General features: G+C 34.7%; 1 protein-coding gene across 1 annotated transcript in view; it reads left to right on the top strand.

The window, feature by feature from the left end:
- IFT80 (intraflagellar transport 80) overlaps window positions 1–25,172 on the top strand; it is a gene marked incomplete at both ends in the record, with an annotated part of 87,442 nt that overhangs the window by 33,583 nt on the left and 28,687 nt on the right. Inside the window, 6 exons of the mRNA XM_084232583.1 lie at window positions 1,117–1,226; window positions 4,702–4,791; window positions 6,471–6,608; window positions 15,331–15,510; window positions 19,737–19,855; window positions 23,279–23,353. Of these exons, the coding sequence (XP_084088709.1) occupies window positions 1,117–1,226; window positions 4,702–4,791; window positions 6,471–6,608; window positions 15,331–15,510; window positions 19,737–19,855; window positions 23,279–23,353 (712 nt within the window). The remainder of the gene's footprint in view (window positions 1–1,116; window positions 1,227–4,701; window positions 4,792–6,470; window positions 6,609–15,330; window positions 15,511–19,736; window positions 19,856–23,278; window positions 23,354–25,172) is intronic.

Here is a 25,172-nt window from a genome sequence, read left to right as displayed (position 1 = left end):
AGTTTTTTCATTTAAATAAATAATTAAATCTTGTCAATTGCCTATAAATCCTTAGATTAAAATTTCATTTTACTGAGAATGTAAATTCCTGAATAATTCACTCACTCACAGAAAGTCAAGTGCTATAATAATCTAATTTAGGAGTCCTAGATAATTTTTGAAAACTTGACTTTATAAATATCAGTTGGTTTATATTTCATGGGTGAATTTTTTTTATCTTGATTCATTTTTCTAATGAATAGGTAACTATATCAGATAGTTTACCATATCTGGGGGTACAAGTAATTTAATGCTTTCAATGGCTATCTTTAAAATACTAGACTTACATAACATTCTCCAGAAAGCAACTGAGCTAAAAAAAAAATCATCTCTAAATTCCTGTCCTCAAAAATCAAAAATAATGAATTTTAATTTAATTTATAGGTAATAGATAAATCAAATTTATATCTTCTTCTGGAAATGAAGTCAACTTTATTCTGGTTATAGGATGTTTGAACCTGTCTTAGTCTAATTCTCAGTCAAAAGTCATACTTGATAGGTAACAGAACTTTCCTTAATCTCATCTCTAATTTGCCATTTATATATTCACAGATGAGTGGGATAGGTCATTTTGGGATTTTTACCCATGAGTATACTACTGCTTGAGCAGCAGATGATGGGAAGCTTCTGTTGCCTATAGAAGCATCGAGAGTGGGAATTAATCTATAAGTTGAGTATACATGTATATTTTTGTATGGAAAATTTAAGTCAAGTTTAAACACTGTCTCTTGAGAGGAAATGATAAATCATGACTTTTTGGGTACATTTTTATATCTTAAAGTAATGAAGTATATTTTATTTTATATATTTTAAGAACACACTATCTTGAATTCCTAAAAACCACATATTTTCTCAACAAGGAGAAGATTAGTTAAAAATATAATTTGTTAGTTTCACACAATAGATTTTCAATATCAATATTGACTAAATCTAAATTTCAGTATCAGGTTATAATGTAATTTGAAAAGACCATTGGTATGGAAGAAATGAAATAACCCATCTTGCTTTTTTGATCCTCTTAGCAGTCTCCCTTTTTGTAACAAAGTTTCTTAGGTTTTTTTTCTTTTCTTTTTACAGGAGCACCAGTGTATTCAGTAGCTTGGGGCCCTGATTCAGAAAAAGTTCTTTATACTGCAGGGAAGCAGCTGATCATTAAACCTCTTCAACCAAATGCTAAAGTTTTACAGGTACTTACTTCTTAGGCCTTTGCAAATTGTTATCAGAATCTGGGAACTGTTAAGTGAGAGGTCACTTTCTTAGAAGTCCCTTCTAGGTGGTCTTTTTACAGTCTGAAGCTTTTAAGTGTGTGGTTTTATCAGCCTTTATTATAGAATAGAGAATGTCTAGTTATGTTTCTAACAAGGTTCACTTTCCCCTATACCAACTCCATTAGACCAGTACATTGTAAATGTGTTTTGAGTTGCTAAATTGTCACATCATTTGGCACAGTAAGCATCTTTAAATTTCACAGTCAGCTTCAAATGCATATATTTGAGACAAAGCAGGACTCAATTATAAAACTTCAAGAGCTTGTTTAGCCTTTTATTTTTTAATCACCATAACTATCATCTTCTTATCACCATCATGTGTTGAATACTCTTGGATTTTCTCAAAGATTTTATCACTCTTTTAGAATTTTTAGAGTAGAGGGGGAGTCATTGTAATGTTTAAAATTATTAAATAATTTTCTCCATAATTTAATAATGATACCATGTAGTGTGGATGTAAGAAAATAAACTTTGAAGTTAGTCAGGTTGAGTTCAAATGCTTCCTCACCTATACGTGACCTATGAAATAGGAAATTTCTCTGTGCTATAGCTTTCTCTTATTTGTGGTTTTTGAAAGATTTTTGCATAGAAGAACTGGGGTGTAGGCCAGAGGTGCGGAATGGGGGAAGAGACAGAGTGGGGAACATAACAGGCAAATTTACTGAAATAACACTGATAAAAGGGGAGCAGTGGGCAAGACAGGAGAGGTCCAGCTGCTCCATGTGGGTCAGCTCCCTGGCTAGGGCTTGAACTCAGGCCATAGTGGTGATAGCGATGAAACTTAACCCCTCGACCACCAGGGAGGCCCCTGATTTGTGATGTATCATTGTATCATAGAAGACTGAATAAGTTAAATTGCAAAGGGCATAGGGCAATGCATATCATATTAAGAGCACACATTCAGTAAGTACTCAGTATAGAGTAGTAGTTGTTATTGTGAGTTATTTTGTCATCTCTACCTACAAGTTAGTTCCTAGTAAGTTAGAACCAGAGAGGACAGAAAAATGATGCAGATTAATTAGGTCCTGAATAAGGACTTGATGCTGTAGATTGGCAGACTATGGCACGTATAACAATTGAGTAGATATAGATTGGGAGAGTAAAGAGACAGAAATAATTTTGAGGTTCCATATTAGTAACTTTTATATAGATTATGCTTTATATATTTCACATAGTTGACATGCATTTACTGTGTGTAGAACACTTGGCTAAGAACTGTAGGACAAACACAGAAGATACAAGCCCTTGCTCTTAGGCAACTAGAGTAAAAAGTTTGGGCAAAGGGAAAAAGCTGAGTACTAGTTCTCTCTGCCTTTTATCAAAGTCCTTCCATAACACTTAAAGTTTGAAAATCTGCTGTGAAATTATGCAAGAAGGCTAGATGAATCTTTTTGTTTATACTTAATGTGATTTATTTAGGTACCTATAATTAGGCTTATATAAATGAAACTCAGTAATATGCTTATGTCACTATTAATAAATTATAGTTCAGTACTTCAGCGGGACTTTTGGGCCAGGAGGTAGTAGAGAAAACAAAAAGAGTATTTATTGCCAACATTTAGGTAGTGTAGGAGAGGAGTTAAAATATAATTAGTAATTTAGTGCAAATTTTCTATTCTTAGAAAACTGAAACTGCAGCAGTTCTCCAGGGGTATAAACACATGCAAATTTGGATTTTCCACAAAAGAGGAATGCTTAATTAGTTCTTGCTTGTAGAACATAGTTCAGAAGTACACCTCATTTACTTTAAGAACAATAGGGACCCTTCTGAAAACCCAGAATTTAATTTTGTAGTAGGACACTTCTGTTTATTCATACAGTGCAAATGTTGTGCACACTTAACTATATAGCAGGCACTATGCTAGGTGTGAGATAATTCAAAGTCGAACCAAACACAGTTTCTGCCTTCAAGGAACTTCTTATTCAAAGGAATTTTACAAAATGTCTAATACACTGAGAAATAATTAAAACCTGTCTATGCATTACCTATAATTTATAAATATAAGTAATGTGTATGTTGATGCCCTACGTTATAGTGTAAAGAAAATTTAAATCACATTTTGTTCATAACTTTTGAATATGCAAATATTAATTTTGTAGTTTTAAAATGAAACTCTTGAGAATCTCTCTTTGTATGATTCTGTATATACCTATATATTTATAACGTTTGTTCTAACAGTTTATTTCAGGACACTGGATTAACTTGATAGTAAATTGTGACAATTTATTGCTTTTAAATAAGCATTATCAAAGCATTTGTTTTTGAGTATATTTTTATATACCTTGAATAAATCAAGCTCTGAATTATTGTTCCTTCTTTGAGCTTATTTGATGCTAATTTAATATTTTATTTTGTGAATACTAAGTGTAATAGGTTGGCAAGAGTCTATAAAGAGAGCCCTTGAAATTGGTCACTGTTTCAATTTATGTGCAGCAAAGTAAGTCAGAAACAATGAAGAAAATGTATTTCACATTTACATAGCAGACAATTCAACAACATAAAACACTTTCCAAAACTATTGGATGTCCCTAAACAACCTGAGGGCTCCGAGATGAAAAAGGAGGGGGAGGGAAAGGGACAAGGGGACACAGCAATGGGGGGGGGGGATTGGTATAATATGAAGTTAATTGGCTCAGACATTAAAATATATCTTATCATCTTCAAGGAAAATTCTTTTCCAGTTTTATTTTTTTGCTTAAACATTGTGAAATAACTTTAATTACTTGTATGATAATAGCTAAATGGACACATGAATCATATTTAAGAACAAGAGACATCCATGCTTACATCCTGATTGCCAGTGTCTGGGTGGGATGAATATGCATTCTGTGTACAAAGGGAATTTGTGAATGTGTGGAAAACACCATTTTGTTATATGGTTAAATGAAGCTGAAGAGCCTCAGAGTAGTTTAGTAACTACTCCAGAGACATGAAGAATGAAGCTTGGGAGAATTTGCAGAAGAGAATGAAGAGAGTGCTAAAAAAGACATTCATGTAGTAAATATATACATAAAAAAAATAGTAAATGAAAATGAAAGCAGTGTCAGTAATGGGAGCGCCCATGTAAAGGAGAACAAGATTTGTATTTGACTAATAACATGTTCACTTCCATGTCAAGCTTGGAGAATAATTCAGTAGCAAGTGATAATTCCATCTAAAATTCAGGCAACTGAGGTAACTTATAAGGATTTAAGCTATGTGCTAGATATTATACTGTAGATATTTTCATGAGTATAAATTAGATATTAAAAATGAGATAATGCATAAAAGCTATGAAAGTAAGATAGCAGTCTCCAAGGAGAGGAAAAGAGGATCTTCAGAAAGAGGCAAAATGTCTTATAGAAAAAAATTTTTAATGCTCTTAAAGACATAATTAATATCTTTTTCTCGTAGTGGAAAGCTCACGATGGCATTATTTTAAAAGTAGATTGGAACTCAGTCAATGATCTTATTTTATCTGCTGGGGAAGATTGTAAATATAAGGTATGTAATGTTTGAGTTTATCATCTGGTTAAAAGAATACAATTTAGATGAAAAGTATTTAACATGTAAGATAATCTTTAGTCCTTCACTTTAGCCATATATTTTGACTTTTAATAATGTAACAAATTGTTATTGTATCATAGAAGTGGTATTTTTTAAAGTGTTGACTTCCTCATTGGCCTAATACACCTATAGAATTTGATTTAATGCGTAGAAATATAAATATGATTACTAGTTTTAGTGACTCAATTTAAATCAATTCACTTAAGCTTTAAAAAGTCAGTCTTACAGGTTCACTAAACATTGATCAACTTAGACAAAATATTTTGTGGGGAAGAATATAGTTAGAGGAAATTCAATTGAAATAAATACTTTTAGGCAAATGTAGTACTTATTGGGCATAAAAATTTATGCAAAAAACTATGCCTCAGATTTTTATTATTAAATTTAAAAGGAATTAAAATGTGTAGGTTCTATTATTACTCAAATTTAGTAAAATTTGAAAATTATCAGTATATCATATCTATAACAATTTTTTGAAGATATTTAGGTTTCAACTAATGCAGATTTTGGGTATGCTGGCTATAGGGCCACTGATGGACAGCACCATCTGAGGTGAAGGTTTTGGACCTGCTGCTCCAGGGCCTGCCTGTACCTGCTGGCTCAGAATTATCAGCTCCTGCTCACCTCTGTCTCAGAACATTATTGATCATTATGAAAATACTAGAAATATGGATTGCCTTGACATGACATCTAAAAATGTTGGAACTGGATTGGTGAGGGCTCAGTGTAGCATGTAGTGATGTGATGAAATTACAGATTCAAATGGATGAAAGGGAAAGATTGTGGATGCCAGTGTTAAAACATTTGCCTGGTTCTGCAATTGCCTCCAGCTCATTAGCCACCGAATGGGTGAAAAGGGAGGCAGTGGAGGAAGCCTTAATCACTAAAGCACAGCTATCGCCAAGGAACTCTGTTTTCTCTGTGATACTACTGCTCCATGTTGGCTGATGACGCAGTCCAGGCTGTCCTGGTTGATCACAGATTGAAACAAGAACCCAAAAAAGTGAGGTGGAGAAGAAATGAGCCTTTGGTGAAGTACCCAACGGGTCCCATAGCTGCCTGCCCACCCACCTGTGCATTCACCCTAGATGTTCAGAAGCCTATACCAGTGCAATAAAAGAGTTATGAGATGTGCACATTTGCTATTCCCATGTGGCTCTGATGCAAACAAATACAGTTTTTTGTTCTGTGTTCTGTGGTTTCTTTCAGCTCACTCTTATCACTTTTACATAGTTCCTGAATATTTTGAATTGTGGCTGGCCTTAAAACTGAAATCGGTAATAAAGTTTCAAGTTTTGATAATACATGAAATACACAAATAGGCAATTTTACCTGAATCTTTTTGAGGAAGATTGACAATAGAACAACTTGGTCTGATTGTTTGAAAGAAACAATTATTGTGCGTGAAGTAACTCTGTGTGTGTGTATGCATAATAAAAAAAATATTAAGACAAAAAAATACAGCTTTTTTCCATCTTATGTGATAATAAAGATATTTCATTGCTAATAGTATACAGTGATGATTCTAATTCCTTACTATGTATCTTATTGGAGGACAGGCTTGTTTTCAATAATGTGGTGACTGTTAAAATATTTTAAAAAATTTGCTTTTGTAGGTTTGGGATAGTTATGGGCGCCCTCTGTACAATTCACAACCTCATGAGCATCCTATTACCTCAGTTGCCTGGGCTCCAGACGGAGAACTATTTGCTGTTGGATCCTTTCATACTTTACGCTTGTGTGATAAGACTGGGGTAAGTTCTGGTGGTGAGCAGTCACAGATGTGTTGTCATACAAGTGCTAATGCACATCACACCCAGTTCTTAATCTTTAAAAACATTTTCAATGAATGTGTTTGCCATCTTTCTTACTTTTCTTCATATCTTGTTTCAATCAATTCCAAATTTGGGGGACCATACACCTCTTTTAAGTTTGAAGAATGAGCATGATCTTTACTATTTGTCTTCCTGGAAATACTTACACATGATTTGAAAGATGGTGAAGTAATAATGTATTAAAATTTATTCCCAATCAATATAAGAAGTTTAGTTTTACACAAGGGACTATGGTGATGGTTCATGGGTAAATTGGTGGTGGGAATTTTATATGGACTACACCTGAAAGGAGAAAGCATACATTGTACAAAAAGGAAGAATGATGCAAAAAAAAAAAATACATATAAATAATAATAAAAAGTTTTTAAAACTAAACTGTTTTAAACTTTTTAAAAAACTCAATATTTTTCAATCAAAAACTTTGTTTGCATATTTTAGGTAAGGAATTGATACTAAATTTTAAAGTGGTCATTTTTAAACTAAAGAATTCATGTTTAAGTATGTATGAGACACTTTCCTTCATACAAAAGCAAATAAGTTCAATCTAAGGAATGAGTTGTTTCATCAACATCTTCCAGAAGCATCAACATTATATGGCAAAAAGAGTTTGAGTGGGACTATTTTATACTATCCATAACTATGAGGAACTCTCATAATTCTACTGTTGCTTATTTTCCTCAGTGGAAAATGAGACAATTAACTTAAAATTTTTAGAACCTTATAAATGATCTATTAATTTTTCTGGCTATTTGTATTCCATTACATAAAGTCCTCAGCTAACTTTAGAAACTTGGAAACATACTGTCATCAGTTCCATGCCATCTCTCCCCTCCCATCTTCCTAATTTGTAGCCGAGCTCACATTAGGTTGAACACTGCTTACTAATATTGCCACTCATCTTCTCTCTGTTCTTCCTATCCCTTAAGGGGATGGTTGACTTCATTGACTCCCTAGATAGTTTGTAAGAGCTCAGTGAGACTCTAAACATCTAGACAAAATGCAAAAATTACTTGAAGACTAGCGAGTAATCAAAAATAGGCAGATAGCCATTTTTGGAAAATAGTTGCACGGCTTTGAAAATGGAATTGGCATTTGAACCACAGTCCACTAAAGTGAGCAATGCATGAATTTGGAACTGATACAGGTAACAAAATACCTACTCTTATGAGTTTTAATTCCAATCAGATGAAAGACCATAAAACAATAAACAAAATTATTGTAATGTGTTAAGTGGTAACAAATGCTATAAAATAAGTAAACGGGTGAGGGAGATAACATTATTTTAGGTGAGGTGTTCAGTGAATATCTGACACAAACTAAGTGTACATTATTGAGTGTTAGTAAAATAAATTATGGTACAAGTAAATTAAAGAATAAAAATTAAAAACACAAGTACTGTATTTCCCCCGTACATTCCATAATAAATTTTACTCTTACCTTTGATTTTATTCTATTTTATTTTTTAAAGATTTTATTTATTTTATTTATATAAGCACTGGGTACAGTCAAAAGTGCAGGAGGGCGAGAGAATTCACCAGAGGCAGAGCAGAGCAGGCAGGAGAGGTCTGCGCGCCATGTGGGCCCCTCGCTCAGTGGCCAGGCATTGAACCAGCTTCGCAACCCAGCGCTCAACCACTGCGCCACCGGGGAGGCTCTGACCTTTGATTTTAAAGATATGTATGAGTTAACAGTGTAAAGCAAAAGCTTCCAAATTAACAATTGTTATAATGAATAAGCAAAATATTTTCGTGAGTTGCATTGTATTACACTTAATATTTAGGAATTAGATCTGATCATGTGAGGCTACGCTTTTAACTGACGTTGCTTTTGTTCATCAGCAGGTGGCGCTAGTGTGTGAGAACTCTTGCCATTCTGATTTTCTCTGTTCTTGAATATTCAGTTGTCTTTATAATAAAGATTTCCTTCAGTTAATTTATTCTTCCATTCAATTAAAATCATTGCATTGATTCATCATTGGTCTTACTGATCTTACTGCTGCTACACTTAACTTTTCATTGTCCGTTATGTGTATCAACATATACAATTAAGAGAGTCTATAATTCCTGCTATGTGAGAGAGAATATTGATCTTAAAAATCAGTGTGCCTAAAAGAAATATAAGAAATTTTGCATCTGTTTGCTTCCCCCTAAACTTAATTTGTGAATGGAATTCACCCAACTTGGCTAAAGAGATAGACTTTTGAGCATCATTATAATCTATATTTATATAGAAATAGTTGAAGAGAATGGTGAGGGTTGCATTTAGGAAGTACCTTTAAAATTTTCTATAGTAAGGTCACTTTTTTTAGTTAAAATATCTCTTATTTCTGTCAGAAAATAATCTTCCTGCCTGAACAATTTGACAGGATGCAGAAAAAAACTTATGAAATATGATATCTTTTAATAGGGCAGCATTTTATAGATGCATACTCATTTGTGCTTTGTATAGTCCTGTCTACAATAAAGCTGATTTTATTTTACTTTTTGTAGGAGTAGTTAGCATGCTGTAGAGCTCTGGGGTCAAGGCTCCAGTGGCGAATTACAAAGTTAAAGTCTCTTCTGGGCCTTAGGTTTCCTCATCATCAAAATAAATGGGCTGGGTTGTTTGATCATCTCTCTCAAGTCCACACTTCTACAATACCTTTCCCATGCGAACTAAGCATAATGCTTGCTTCCTCTCATGAGAAGTGTAGTATGTTGTTAATTTGTTTTGTTTTGTTTTGTTTTTAATATAAGATTGTTGTATGGGAAGCGGCAGAACTGCACGGGATGTGTCAGAAGTGGGAAAAACTCAAGCAGTGCTGGAGAAGTGTGACTGATCCTATAACTTCAGATTTACCCTACATTTTATTATAATTGAATGCAAGTAGCAGAAACCATTAAGCAAATAATAATAATAATAATAATAATAATAATAATAATAATTGGCTATAAAGTAAAAGAGAAAGCTTCCAAAAACCAGGGTAAGGATGGACTTGGGCCTCAAAAATCAGGAAAGTATGGTGCTAAGAAAAACAGAGATTGTTCTCTCTGTCTTTTGCCTCTGTTTCTATCTGCATGTCCCTGTCCTTTTTTCTATTCCAGGGAACTTACTGTCTTCTTCCCCAGGGTTTGCATGCTGGAAAGGGACTAGCTCTCAAGTGTACATCTCCTATATTCAAGAAGGCAGCCAGATTAAAATAAGAATATTAGTACTAAATTTAGATACCTCCAGGGAAGTCTCTAGGTCAGCTATCGTTATTTAATGGCAAAAGTTGTAGTTGTTGTAAGAGATTAAAGAATAGATGATGGTAAAATTTCAGATATATCTGTACTTATTTTGGATGAGACTAAACTTGGTTAACGTAAACTTCCTCTCTGTGGTTGACCAACTTGAAAACACAAAAAAACCCTTTTTTTAATCATCAAAGACTATTTTTTTTTTATCAAGGAGTGCAAATTTGAATTTGCTGATTTCTTTCTGATTTTGGTTCTTAAAAATCTAAATTTAATTTTCTACGTTCAGAAGCACAAAACTTTTGTTTAACAAAATGTTCACTAGATGGGGGTATGCTAAAATCATGAAAATGCTCCCCTTGCACACGGACCAGTCCAAGTGTGATTCCTAATACACTGTGTGTCACTGTTCCCCACCTCCATTTGGGAAGAAGTGGCACAGCTTCCTCTTCAAAAATACCTCTGAGTGTCTTCTGTTCGTAAATAACTCATGAACCACCAAAGTCCAACATTCACATGTTCTGATTTGTTATTGCCAGAAATGTAAATATACTTAAATCCTTTATTTTGATTTAAGATATTTTCCCTTTTATTTCATTTTCTTTAAAGTGTTTCTTTTGCTCACCCTTTTTAAGCATCCTATAGATTTCTCTGGACCAATAAGCCATAACTAGTTTACTATTTACAGAATCATCTACTAAGGCCTATGGATTTGAGCAATTTAAAATTGTTCCTTAAGGATTTCCCCCTAAGTATTCTAAGATGTCCATATATTTTCTGAGGAAGATTCTATCTCATAGTCTAATTTTTCATACTGTCAGGAAATGTTCCTCAAAATGATAGCTTTCTTCTTTTTTTTCTTACCATAATCTAAATGTCTTTTGTACAATCCACATGCATATTTTATTTGATTTCATAAACCCATTTTGGTTTTTTTTTTCTTTCTGAACAAGTAATTTTAAAATGTTTTCTTTCGGATATACTTGGTATTTCAGTATAACATAAACAAGACCAAGATCCTGCTACTGCTTGGCAACATGGTCAAATTATTGTTTCATTTCTTTTTAATTATGAATAAACCTTTTCAAAGCCCAACCACAAACTACTTTTAAAAAGTGGCGAAGATATTGTTTCATGTGTTTATTTGCATGTCATGTTTTAATCTCCGGAACCTGTAAATATACTTTAAGTGGCAAAAGGGACTTTGCAGATGCCATTAAGGTATAGTCTTCCAGATGGTTAGGCTATCCTGGATTGTCCAGGTTGGCCCAGTCTAATCACATGAGTCCTTAAAAGCAGAGAATCTTTCCCAGCTGGGTTAGAGGATGGAGGAGTAAGACAGATTCAAAATAAAAGCAATTCAGCTTGCTGTTGCTGGCATTAAAGATGGAGGCTTATTCAACCGTATATCTGAGATTTACCCTTGTTGTTGGGTATGTATAGTGGCATAATTTTTGAGTGTTCTCAAATCTCTCTATAGACAGAAAATAAGAGACCATAACACAAAATCCACTGACAGTAACAAACAAAACTAAGTGACACTATATCCCGAAAGACCTCCCAAATACAAGTCGTTTTCCCAGCTACCATTGAGAAGTACACATGGTATCAGCATTTGTGTGAGGAAGTAGAGGAAAGACAACCAGGCTTCTGAGACCACATAAAAAGAACCCCCAAGTCACCAATAAATACCCCAAACTGAAACAAATACCAGAATGTGGGAATGGTAGCTGAAAAATATAAGGGAATTTCTATAGGATCCAATTTTAAGTGAGTACAAGGGGACATAGTATACCCATATGCTACACTAGATAAGGTATGACATGTTGTTAGACATTTTTGTATCACTACTCCTACCCCCTTTTTAAGGTAAATTCTGGGTTCTATACACACTTATTGAAGAAAGAGATAATGGTAAGACAATAAAAAATAATTTTCTATAAGAGAAGGAGAGAATGGAGCTGAGAATGGTGTTAAAAATTAGACTTATTTGACTATATGTGTGTGTGTGGTTTGTTTGTTTGTTTATTTGTTTATTGTTAAATGTAAAGCAAAATTGATTTTTTTTGAAAACAATTCCTAAAACTCAAAAATAAATGAAATAATAAATGTTAGGATATGAAGGAGAGGGAATCATGTTCATTGTTGGTGCATATCTAAATTAATGCAACAACTATCAAAAACAGTATGGAGGTTCCACAAATAAAAAGTGCAGCTACCATATAATCCAACAATTCTACTTCTGGGTATTTATCCAAAGGAAACAAAAACACTGACCTGAAAAGTTCTATGCACCTCCATGTTCATTGCAGCATTACTTACAGTAGCCAAAACATGAAAACAACCAACCCAGGTATCCATTAGTGGATGGATGGGTAAAGAAAGTGTGTGTGTGTGTGTGTGTATATATACTACACACACATAATGGATTATACTATTCAGTTGTAAAAACAGAATCCTGTCATTTGTAACAACGGGGGTGGGGGGTCTTAGGACATTATGCTAAATGAAATAGGTCAAAACAGAGAAAAGACAAATGCTGTATAATCTCTGTATATATGGAGTCTTTTTTTAAAAAAGATTTATTTATTTATGCATACAAAAGCTGGGGTACAGGCCAGAGATGTGGGAGGTGAGAGGATCCATCAGAGACTGAGTGGGGAACAGGCAGACTGACTGAAATACACTGCTGAGGGGAGCAGCGGGCAATACAGGAGAGGTCTGCCTCACCATGTGGGTTTCTCCCTGGCCAGCCGGGAATCGAACTCATGCTGCAGAGGCTGCGGATTGCTTCACAGTGCCATACTTAACCCCTTGCATCACCAGGGAGGTCCCATATATGGAGTCTTTTTAAGAATTAAAGCACACAGAAGAAAAGAATAGAGTGGTGGTTGCCAGAGGCAGTATAGTATACTTGAAAGTTGCTTAAAAAAAAAAAAAAGTAGATCTTAAACATTCTTACCACAAGGGGAAAAAAAATCTAAGATTATGTATGGTGATGGATATTAAGACTTATTTTGATCATTTCTCTATATGTGTGTGTGTATATAAATATATATTCACCACTATCAAATCATTGTTATATACCTGAAATTCATATAGTGTTGTATGTCAATTATTTCTCAGTTTAAAAGAAGTGAAACGAATGAACCTAATTATGTTTTTAGTTGTTTGTATAACTAGTGAATGAGGAGCTATTCCAGATGACTTTAAGTGATTTTATTGCCTGCTTCTTGCACTCACACTGCAGAATCAATACCAAATAGCTCTGCCACTTGGGAAAGTAGTTTAGTAGTTTCTCAAAATGTGAGACAGAGTTGCCATAGACCCAGCAATTCCACTTTTGCCTGGATATGTATCCCAGAGAAATGAAAATAAAAGATCATGCAAAAATCTATATACAAATGTTCATAAAATAGTCAAAACCCTAAAAACAAACAAAAAAGTCCATAAAATGATGAAGAAACAAAATGTTATATATGTGCAATAAATATTATTTGGCAATAAAAAAAGGAAGTACTGATACATCCATGAACCATGAAAACATTATATTAAATGAAAAATCCAGCTACAAAAGGCCATATAATGTATTATTCCATTTTTAAAAAAAGATTATTTATTTTATACAAGAACTGGGGTATAGGCCAGACGCACGGGAGGGTGAGAGGATTCACCAGAGACATAGCGGGGAACAGAACAGGCAGAGTGACGAAATACACTGCTGAGGGGAGCAGCGGGCAAGACAGGAGAGGTCTGCCAAGCCATATGGGACACTCGCTGGCTGGCCAGGTTCGAACTGGCGCTGCAGAGGCTGCGGACAGCTTCACAGCGCAGCGCTCAACCACCTGCGCCACCAGGGGAGGCCCATAATGTATTTTTCCATTTATATGAAATGGCCAGAATAGAAAATGAAAGTAGATTAGTGGTTGCCAGGATCTGGGGTCGAGGAGAATGGGAGTGACTGCTAATGGGTATGGGTTTCTTTTTGTGGTGATAAAAATGTTTGAAATCAGATAATGGTGATGGTTGCACATCTCTGACTATACCAAAAAACCACTAAAGTCTATACTTTCAAAAGATGGATTTTATAATATATGGATTGTATCTCGGTAAAAGTTATTTTTTTTAATGAAAGAAGCTTAAGGGCAAAGGAATAAAAAAGTTAAAACTTTCTTGTAATCATTTGTGTTGTTAATATTATTCTGAGTAGATTTGTGTTCTTAAGAATAAATATTTTTGGCTAGCTGAAAGGAGATACTGAGAGTATTGGTGACGATCTTATAGTGCCAGGATTTGGATCAAAAGTATCAATTTGAGTTCATGAAAAAATTTCCTAGTTCTGTCCACTAAAAAGGCTTAGAAAAGTAATGATCAACTTAGGAAAGTAGAAGTAATGATCAACAGTGACACCCCTAGCATTTGTGAATATTCTCTAAATACCATTTTCTGCATTTCATAAAATGAGCTCATTGAAGAAAAGACTGATTCCAGTTGTGGGTCAGGAAATTAGGCCTGAATTTGGAGCATTTTATCATACTAGAAAACAAGGAAAGTGATCAAGACTGCAAGAATCTGTCAAAAAGACTAAACTACCCTGAAGAGGATACAGTTGGTTAAAATTGGACTGATTTGAACATTATAGTTATTGAAATACATCAGATATGGTTAAAATTGAGTTTGTGATACTAAACAAGAACATTTTTTGGTTTTATTTGACAGTTGCAAATTATTAAAGCCAAGGAGTCACCCACAAATATCCAAATCTCACTTTTCAACAGGTTTGGGAAGGAAAAGTCCTACCTTATTCAGCCAGCTCTGCCCTACTCAAGCAGTGAGGCTTGAAAACAAAGTCATAAAAGACAAATAGAGAAGAGAGAAAAACTATTACCTTTTCGAGTGAGCAACCAATATTAAAGGACAAAATCCTTGAAAGCACAAAATTTCAATAACAATGAATTTTTTTACTCAAATACTTTTTTCTCTTACCCATCTTAAATTTAGCTAGTGAAATAAAAGGCGTTCTCGCCACTTGGTTTCCATCAGAAGGACAGAAGGACAGAGATGAGGACAGAGATGAGGAAGGACAGAGATGAGGAATCTGAAGTGGTAAAAATGCTTACCTTGCTTGCCAACATGTTCAGAAGTACTTAATCTTCCTCTTGAAGCCATCTTGAGGAAACAAAACTCTAACCATAGGCTAGGTCTCTTGGCTGTCACATTGTCAGGTCACAAAGGAAATCATTCCATTCCTCTCTGGGATCTTCGAGGGTGGCCAGTAATCAAACAAGCATGAGGTATATTGTTAAGAGAAAAAGCCATCTAGAAGTTTAACAACATCCACACTAGCCTTTTACAAATGGGAGAGAGTTATGACTGACTACCAAAAATGATTTTAATATATCAGTTCTTCTTTCTTTCTTCCTTAGTGGTCATATGCTTTAGAAAAGCCCAACACGGGCAGCATATTTAATATTGCATGGTCAATCGATGGCACCCAGATTGCTGGTGCCTGTGGAAATGGACAAGTTGTTTTTGCACACGTGGTGGAGCAGCATTGGGAGTGGAAAAACTTTCAAGTAACATTAACTAAAAGAAGGACCATGCAGGTATGCTATGTTCCGTGGCTGATTCTTCTTATGTTAGTTCACTACACAGAATGTAGAATTGTCTTCATTAATTATATTTAAATCATGTGCTATAAAAACTTAGTCACAATGAAATCTTTTAATTATACCATTGAGTGACTTTTTCATGATTTTAAATAAGAATCTTTCACCGATAATAGCACCCAAGTGTCCACAACTACTGCAGTTATGGGGTTGAGAGGAGATAGTGAAATTCGAGGCATTTAGCGAATAGATTCAATTGAAGAAGGCATTAAGAAGGTATGTATGACAAGTAGATTGAACTCCCAGAGCTGACTCCAAGACAGCCCTAATCTGCGAGTCACTATGGTTATGTTATTTTATTTATTTATAATTATATGTTTATGTAATCTAATTCTTTTTTTAGCTTTCCCTTTAAGGGTTCCCTAAGGCAAGCCAAAGTGGGACAATGGGAGAGAGAAGGAAAACAAGTGATCTTGGAGTGAAATACTTTGTTGACTAAGACAGAAAGGTTGGAAAGTAGCAATAGAAAGTCAGGGGAAAACATCAGTGGGAAGCTTCTTCAGGGCCCACGGCTACATTTCACTTACCTTGTATCTGCCCTATAGTGTCTAGCCCAGTGGCTTGTGTATAATAAGCATATAGAAAGCACTCAACAAATGTTTCAAAAGTTAATTCCTGAAAGGTAGGAGGAGGAAGTCAGGGACAAGGCATACCCTCTGCCAAAGAAAAAGGTACTGTCTTCTTCTTCCTCCTGATTGTGCCACTTGCCTTTATCTTCAGTATCTGCATTTCAGATTATTATTAATTATTATAAAAATTTGGAAGCATATATCTTGTGATTTCTTGGACAGGTGTATTCAAATATTCTTTAGCCTAAGTATCCAGATTCTAAAATGTGGATGATGTGGTTGCCAGATTCATAATGATTAAGTATATTATAATTTTTATTTGTTCTTATTTTAACAATGTAAACTCTTAATTATGGAGAATTTAAAACATACACAAAAGTACATAGATTGGTATAATAAACTCTCTATGTACTCATCACCCAGCCCCAGCAACCATTAACCCATCACGGCTGGGTCTCAATGGATAATTCTTTCCAACAGGATGAGTAAAGTCTTTGTGAGAAGGAAGTGTTTAGAAGGGAGAAGGCAGAAGGGAGAGGACGAAAGGGAGGAGACAGTATTTCTCAGCTCTAAAGCTCACTCCTGCCTCTTTCCTGCATGGGGCACAGCTGTGACTTTTGGTAGTTGCAGAAAGTGAAGATTACTTGATTCTTAAGTTACTATATCCTGTATGGGTAAGAGTTAATAGTAGAGTGAATTTGAAGATTAAGTGAGATGATGTATGTAATACAAAATAACTAGTAACTGCTCCTGTGGTTATATCTATGAATAGGCTTAAATGAGTTTTGGAAATGTGGAAACAGACTTTTTGGACTTATATCAGTCTGGGGAGCTTACATATTGTAGTCATGTAGAAGTGTCAGAAGATACAACTAAGGTTAATCAAGATCAAGATCAGGATTGAGGATCAGTCAGGATCAAGAGGTTAATCCTGGTGCTGTCTTGAGTTTAACTGGGCAATGGATGCATTAAAATTCTGCACAGGAGATTTCTGATATGAAAATTATAGCAGCAATTATCAGTGTGTTGGTTTTGTTATTATGGCTGGGATGTTTTATTCCTGTTTGGCTCTAGGGTTCTAGATTCCAAAAAATGGAGACTTTCTCCATATCAAACTTTAAGCAGATAAGAATTTTATGAAATCTGCCTATAATTTGAATAATGGCAGACGGAGGCCAATACAATCACAGTTTGAAATATTAAAATTTCCTATGCTTATTTTAATAGCTTGTTTCTCTGGGTGTCATGATGCTATAAAGAAACTGTCATAAAACTTTCTTTAAAAACTCTTTATAACATTCCATTAGGCTTTACAATATTCCTAGGAGAGGATAGCATTTTGGACCTTTTAAAAAACCTCTGGCAGCTCAGACTTCTGGTGAAGATGGTGTAAAAACTTCATACTTGGAAGGAAGAGACATACTTTTTTTTTTTTTTAAAGATTTATTTATTTATTTATACAAGCACTGTGTACAGTCAGAAGCGCGGGAGGGTGAGAGAATTCACCAGAGCCAGAGCGGGGAGCAGAGCAGGCAGAAGGACCTAAGTACACTGCTGAGGGGAGCAGCGGGTGGCAGGAGAGGTCTGCGCACCATGCGGGACCCTCCTCTGGTGGCCGGGGAGCAGCTGGGGATCGAACCTGCGCTGCAGAGGCTGTGGGCAGCTTTGCAACCCAGCGCTCAACCGCTGCGCCACCGGGGAGGCCCCAAGAGACATACTTTTGTCTCCAAAGAGATCAATAATATATGAAATACACTTTAAAAAAAAAAAAAAAAAAAGACTTACCTGGACTCAAAATCAAGACAAACATTTCAGTGAAACAGAAATGGAACAAAAATGCAGAGTGTGGAGTCAAGCCTCTGATCTGCTTGACTCCCTATCCAGAAGCAAGTAGCAAAGGCAGTGAGCACCGTGGCCACTGCTGACTCACAGAGCTGAAAGGATGTGAAGCGAGACAAGTGGCCGAGCTGGGTCTCTGTGAGATCAGCCCGTGGGGCTTGGTGGGGTTGCTCTCTTCAACCCTTTGTGAAAAAAGAAAAAGGGTTACCACCTAGAGCCAGGCCTGCTCAGTTCCAAGGGCCCACTCACTTAGACCTAGAGTTGCGCAGGGCACAACCTGCACTGGCCTACAACCTGCCCCCTACACAACCTGCAGCAGTGCACAACCCACAGTGGTATCACCTGTCCCAGTGCACAACCAGTCTTTTCACTGAAATTACTCTTTGCATTTTTTGTTCTAATTAAAACCTAGCTGCTTCCTGAGATCCTTTTCTCCTACAGCCTGCTCAAGCAGAGTTGTTTTCCTTTAGGCCCAGTCTCTCTGGGTCTGGAGGTCAGGTAGGTGTCTTCCTTACCCCTCTTTGCTGAATTCAGACACCTGTAGCTTCTCTTCCCTAAAAACTCCAACTCCTTTAAGGCACCTGCTGTCAGACTGCTCCCTGTCTGCTGTCATTTCCCGTCCATGGAAGAGTTAAGCAAACTTATCTGTTCTTTTTCTTTACCACTAGTCATGCTTCACTCTTTAAATTAAGACTTTTTAAAAATGCCTAAAAGATAAGAACTATTTTCATTTTAAGATAACCATAGTAACGTTTCACTTTTCTCTGTCTCTTAAATGTTTTTCTACACATTTTACAGAAATGTAACACATTTCTACAGAAATGTCACATTTCTCTAATTATTTTCTAAGAATACGTTTTTATAATTGGTTCTTTTGTAACAGAAAAGCCCCATGTTGCATTTAGTTAATATGTCCCTTCAGTCTTACATAGTATGAAACAATTCTTCCTCTTTCTTGTTTAAGAAACCAGGTCATTTGTTTTGTTGAATTCCCCCCCTTTTCTATTTATATCCTATGGTATGATTACCTTGAACATGTTCATCTGGCCCCTATATTTCTTGTAGGTTATTAGATTGAGAGCCTTGATAAGTATAAAGAATACTTCCTAGGTGATTCTGTGCACTTCCTATGATATCTTGCCCGCTTATCTCTCTTTGATAAGATTGATCAGTGTATTCAGGTGCTATCAGCCTCACTCATCTATCGTATGCTTACTCATTAGGCTTTTTCTTTAATGTTTTTAACAGCCATGGATAGTACTTGTCTAGACTTAGGTTTCTTTGGGGGCTGCAAAATGGTTATCTTGTAATTCTATCATCCCTTCTTCTTTGAATAGCTAGAATTCTTCTAGAAAAGTCTTTCCCATCAACCATTTGGGGCAGAAATCATATAGTCTATGAATTTTATGGGCTTTATAGTTTTTATAATCATATTGTCTCTTTCCAACTTCTATGCCACACTCCTTTGATTGTATCTCAGTTTTATATTCCATTGCTGCATCATTCAGCTTGACTCGCAGATTAGAGATGTCTATACATTTTTTTTTATTTATTTATAAGTTTTCTGTATCTGTAATTCTGTTGGTTGATTTTTATGTCCAAATATGCCAGCCTATGCCTAGTTTCTTCCTATTTAATTCTTTTTACATGTAATCAAGGTAATCAAGAGTGCACTGAATTTTTTCAAAATCTTGCTAATATAATTAAAAGTTTGATGTATATTAATTTGTTGGTATTTAATTTTTCCTTGTTTAGGTTCGTAATGTTCTTAACGATGCAGTGGACTTGCTGGAATTCCGTGATAGAGTCATTAAAGCATCTTTGAACTATGCACATTTAGTTGTTTCAACATCTCTTCAATGTTATGTGTTCTCGTAAGCATCTTGCATTTCTTAAAAATCAAGATTTTTGTGTGTGATGAGAAATTTATTTTCAAGCTTTCACATCAATGTATTTTGGTTTAAGCTTTCTCCAAAACCTCACCTGTACTCAATTTACTCCCAACCAAGAAGTGACAAAAAGCTGATATGACAGTGAAAATAGATCTAATAAGTTTATGCATCAAAGGTTAATAATCATTTATATAATAGAAAATACCTTGTCTGGTGTTTACTGTTAATATGTTATGCTCACAGTTTTCTAAGGAATTTAATATAATTTGATTTCAAAGCCAGAGAAGATTAGAAGTGACTGATAAATGATGGAAAAGGGAGCACCACTGGGCCTCCTGGCGGTTAAGCACTACACTGTGAAGCTGTCCACAGCCTTTGCAGCATGAGTTCAATCCCTGGCCGGCCAGAGAGAAACCCACATGGAACAGCAGACCTCTCCTGACTTGCCCCTTGCTCCTCTCAGCAGTGTATTTCAGTCAGTCTGCCTGTTCTGTTCCCCACTCTGTCTCTTGTGAATCCTTTCACCCCCTGCACCTCTGGCCTGTACCCCAGTTCTTGTATGCATGAATAAATAAATCTTTTTAAAAAAGTTGGAATTAGCTCTAAAAAAAAAAAATAATAAGGAGCACCACTAAGCCAACTACCTGACAACAGGTGGAAAGCTATTCAGTAAGGACACAGCCTGCATCCTATAGCCCAGGGGAATCATAGGTGTTCATGTGGGTAACCCAGGGCTGTCCAGAAGTGGTGAAAGAAAATATACTCAGTATACCTTATATTGGAAAGCAGGGAATAAGCCAACACATCCAAGAAACTTGCACCTAAAACCTTAAAAACATGGAATTTTTAAAGGGCAATTCAATGTGTGCTGACAAATGTTGAACAACTGGCTTTTGAGAAACAAACTTAATTTTCAGCGTTTGCTGATTTTATGATTTAAATACTTCTACCATAACAAATTACAATGTAAATTATCTCAAGAGCGTGGAGATAATTGAATGAAGTCCTGGAAATGATATGGTTAGAATATTTATTATAGAATGTGAGAAATCTCACAGTTAGTACACATGAATGTTTGAATAATTTTCCTGGAGTTAGGAAAAAAGAGAAGATTTCTTCAATTTAGGGTTTATTTGTTTGCTTGAAGAAAGGTAGAGCTCTTAACTGCCTTAAATGAGCCATTGCCTATTATAGTCTATTATTGTGACGCAATGCTTGAATCTGAAGGATTAGTATCTTTAGGTGTTACTTGTATTGAAGAGATTGCTTTTTTAAATATTTACCAAAAGTTTAACAACTTTAAATTATTCTATCACTCTTTTCTCATACTCACTAATCTGTTGCAAAATATGATTGCTTCTTTCTGATGTAACCTTACCCTTCCCTCTCTTCTTGTCAAGACATTTACAAAGGTATAAAATATTTATTAATGTGAATGAAATACCAGTGAGCAGTTGTGGGAATGAGATAGTAATGAGACCTGTCATCAGAACATATATATATATTTTTAAAGATTTATTTATTTAGGCATACAGGAGCTGGGTTGTAGGCCAGGGGGGTGAGAGGATTCACCAGAGAAAGAGTGGGGAGCAGAACAGGCAGATCTACTGAAATATACTGCTGAGGGGAGCAGCGAGTGAGATGAGAGGTCTGCTGTGCCATGTGGGTCACTTCCCTGGCAGGGGATGGAACTCATGCTGCAGTAGTTGCAGATTGCTTCATAATGTTGATGCTTAACCCCTTGCACCACCAGCAAGCCCCAAAACATATTTCATTAATTTTAATAACCTACTAGTATTTTGACTAGCAACAGTTATTTATTGAGCACTATTATGCAGTTTTTATGCTAATGATCTGTTTTACCCCTGTGTGTTGGTGCTGTTGTTATTCCCATTTTACAAGATGAAGATACTGAAGAACCCAGAGGCCAACTAGTAATTAGCTTCAAGTCTAAATCACCTCTTTACTAAAGCAAAAGTTGGGATCAATAATGCTGCCTCTTTTTAAGTAATATAAATATAATTTTAAAAACAAACATGAAGCAGTATACACTTTTATATGAAAATAAGTTCCCAAAAAAGGAAATAATATATAAGCAAGTCTATGTTAAATTTTCACTTGTTTTTTACGATAATACTTTAGAAAATATTCTTGTTCTATTAAACATTATAGTTAAGGGATTTTATATTATCATGGCATGTATAATTAAGGAGTCATTAAAAAAAATCTCATAATCACTGTTCTTATCAACTCTCTAGACAAAGAGTGAAAGTTAATTCTCATGACCGCATAAATGAAGCTGCCTGTGATATTTTTTATAAAATACCAAAGCATATAGCTTCATCATACATATCAACCCAGTGTTCTAATTATTAGTAACGCCTTATTTGGAGTTATGTTTTATGCATGCATTTACTTACTGAAATGAGTATCAGACTGTATTAGCCAAGATTAGTTTTCCACTGTTGTGCCGAGCTTACTGCTCTCTTCCCCTCTTCTGTCTTCTGAATCTGAACATGAGATTTAATCAGACTTGAAGAATTGGTTCTATGAAAGTAACTGAGAGAGATTCAAAATATATAGGAGTAATAAAACATTTTAAACTGTGAAAAAACTGATTATTTAGGGATGAGTTTTCAGTTTATCAGTGCTCTCTTCTCATCCCTTTGTTTGAATTATATTACACTACAAAAACTAAAAGAGTTATTTGTTCATTTATTAATCCATCTATTCAGCAAGCATGGTCATAGCTTACATGTATATAGCATTTTATAGTTTACAGAATGCTTTGCAGAAATCTTTTCATTCAGCCCAACAATAATATTAGGAGACTTGTAGGGGAAATAGTCATGTTCATCATGTTATTGTTAAAGTTTCTGTATTTTCAATGTCTTCTATGGATAGGCAGTTAGGTAGATACTTTGGTAAATCACCACTATTTCCATTTTACAAATCAGAAAACTGAGACTAAGAAGGTTAAGCTTAAGGACATAAAGCCAGATTTCTAATCCTCATCTGTCTAACCAGACAGAAATCTATCCTTTTTTCACTATGGCATGCTGCTACAATTTTTCAGGTAAGAAATATTAGATTGTCCAAATGGAAGAGCTAATCAGTGATAGACCTAGGACTTACACTTAGGACTCCTTGATTTACATACTGTGATACCTATATTAAAAATTGAATGCTGGTGTGCCAGGTGCTGGAACACAGTGTCTGCTTCCTAATGAGGGATCCAGACATACAAGTGAATAGGTTCAAAATAATATACCAAGTGCCATAATAGAAATATATACAAAGTTGCTGAGAAATGGTATACTTTATTTAAAATGAGTACCTATTTATTTATTTTAAAGTATTTGGTATTTCAAATATTGATACATATCCATTTTATTTGTGTTTTAGTACGAAGAACTGGAATACACCACTTATATTTGATCTCAAAGAAGGAACTGTTAGTTTAATTCTGCAGGCAGAAAGGTAATTTATCACTTTTGACTACTGAATTTGGGGTTAAAATATCTCAAATTGTTAGAAAGTACTCTTTAAAGCATGCTGTTTACTCAGTCGTACATTAGTCATTTGGAATCAATCTATTTCTACTATTCTTTTGAAAGAAAAAAGGGAAGAGAATAAGCTCTCAGATGAGTGGTTCTGAAAGTTTTTGGCCTCAGAATTTCTTTACATTGTTAAAATAAATATTATATATAGATTGTATATTTATAAGTATTTACTATATTCAAGTTTTTGAGAAATTTTAAGAGGTACTAATTTAAGATGATGAGAATAAATGTATTACAAGTAAACATCAGAGCAATGATATGAGAATGAGTGTGAAATAAGCAAATTACTATGAAATTGTTTTGATATCATGGTCAAAAACCATATCTGTTGTGTTCTATTCTGCTTTTTTATTCTGTTAAATGTTGGTTTATGCTCAATGATTTTCTGAGCCACTGCTAGTCTGTGACCTTCAGTGTATAAAGGACCACAAAACTCCCAACTGATAAACTAGAATAAAAATTGGAATAGCTATTACCCACACTTTCCATGAAACAATCTATCAAAGCGCCAACCTAATAAAACCTGGAATAAAGTATGAGACTGTATAAGCAACAGTTACCTAAAATAGTTGCTCATAAAATCTTTGCACCAAAACCATGTGTTTTATTCCTCATCCCTTTACTCACCACCTAAGCAGCTCTTGATTGTGTTATCAGGTTTTCTAGCCCACAACCTTTTATAAATAGCAGACCAGAAAAGGAAGGGTGCTGGTAGACTGTTAGAGGCTGGCACAATGACAGGAAGAAAAGTGACTGACTGGCAAGGAATCTTAGCGAAAAGTAGAAGTGCAGAACTCTGTGTGTAGTTGAGCATAATTATTCTGAGGTACCAACAGATGTGCATGAGTATCAAAGCCACTCACTATCAGTTAAATAGCTATAAAAGTATATAGTTAACATATTGATGACCTTGAATAATAAAGAAAATAATTGTTATTTTATATTATACAAACTTTGTATTATCTAATATTGAAATTGATACATGATTTATTTACTTATATCACATCTTTTTAAAACAAAAGGACACTGTTGCTGCTTAAAGGGTAAGATATAAGCTATCTAAAAATTGTACTTCTGAAATTCTTTTTACATTAATCATTCCAATAAATGTTTTTACACATTGTTTATAAATGTATTTATTGACTATATGTTAATTGCATACATGATTAGGTATTTAAAGGATATTTTACTTACTACCTGTTGCTGGTCCTATTTGTTCATTTAGAAATATTTGTCCCTTGAAACATGGTATTTGCTTAGAAGGAGGTTAAAAGCTGTTTTGTTTTGTTTAGAAGAGAGAATAGTTTTAATACTGAGACGAAATAATATGTCACCTTCTTAAAATTAGCAAATAATGTTCTCATACATTAATGTGTGTGTGCCAAACCCTTCAGTTAAATGAGCTATGTGTGTTATTAAGGAATAATGGTACTTATTATATACTGACATTTCACTAGTTTTGGTGTTTGTTTCCATAGTAAGAAGGAACAACTAGCAATTCCTGATTCAAGAAGTAATTCTGAATCAAGGATATTAAGACATTCAGCATAGATTTTAAAAACTAATAAATTGTTTAGCACTGAAGAAACAGGCACTCCAATGTAGCAATTGTGTGAGTGTAAATCAATATGACATTTCAAAGGTTAGTTTAATATAAAAATTTAAAAAGTATATGCCCTTTCATTCAATAATTGCCATTCAGAAGTTATACTAAGAATATAATGAAGGTAGACACA

This window comes from Talpa europaea (genome assembly GCF_964194135.1).
Source record: "Talpa europaea genome assembly, chromosome: 4".
NCBI classification, from domain to species: Eukaryota; Metazoa; Chordata; class Mammalia; order Eulipotyphla; family Talpidae; genus Talpa; species Talpa europaea.
Note: the sequence above shows the minus strand (reverse complement) of the source record. Positions and strands in the feature narration are given on the sequence as shown.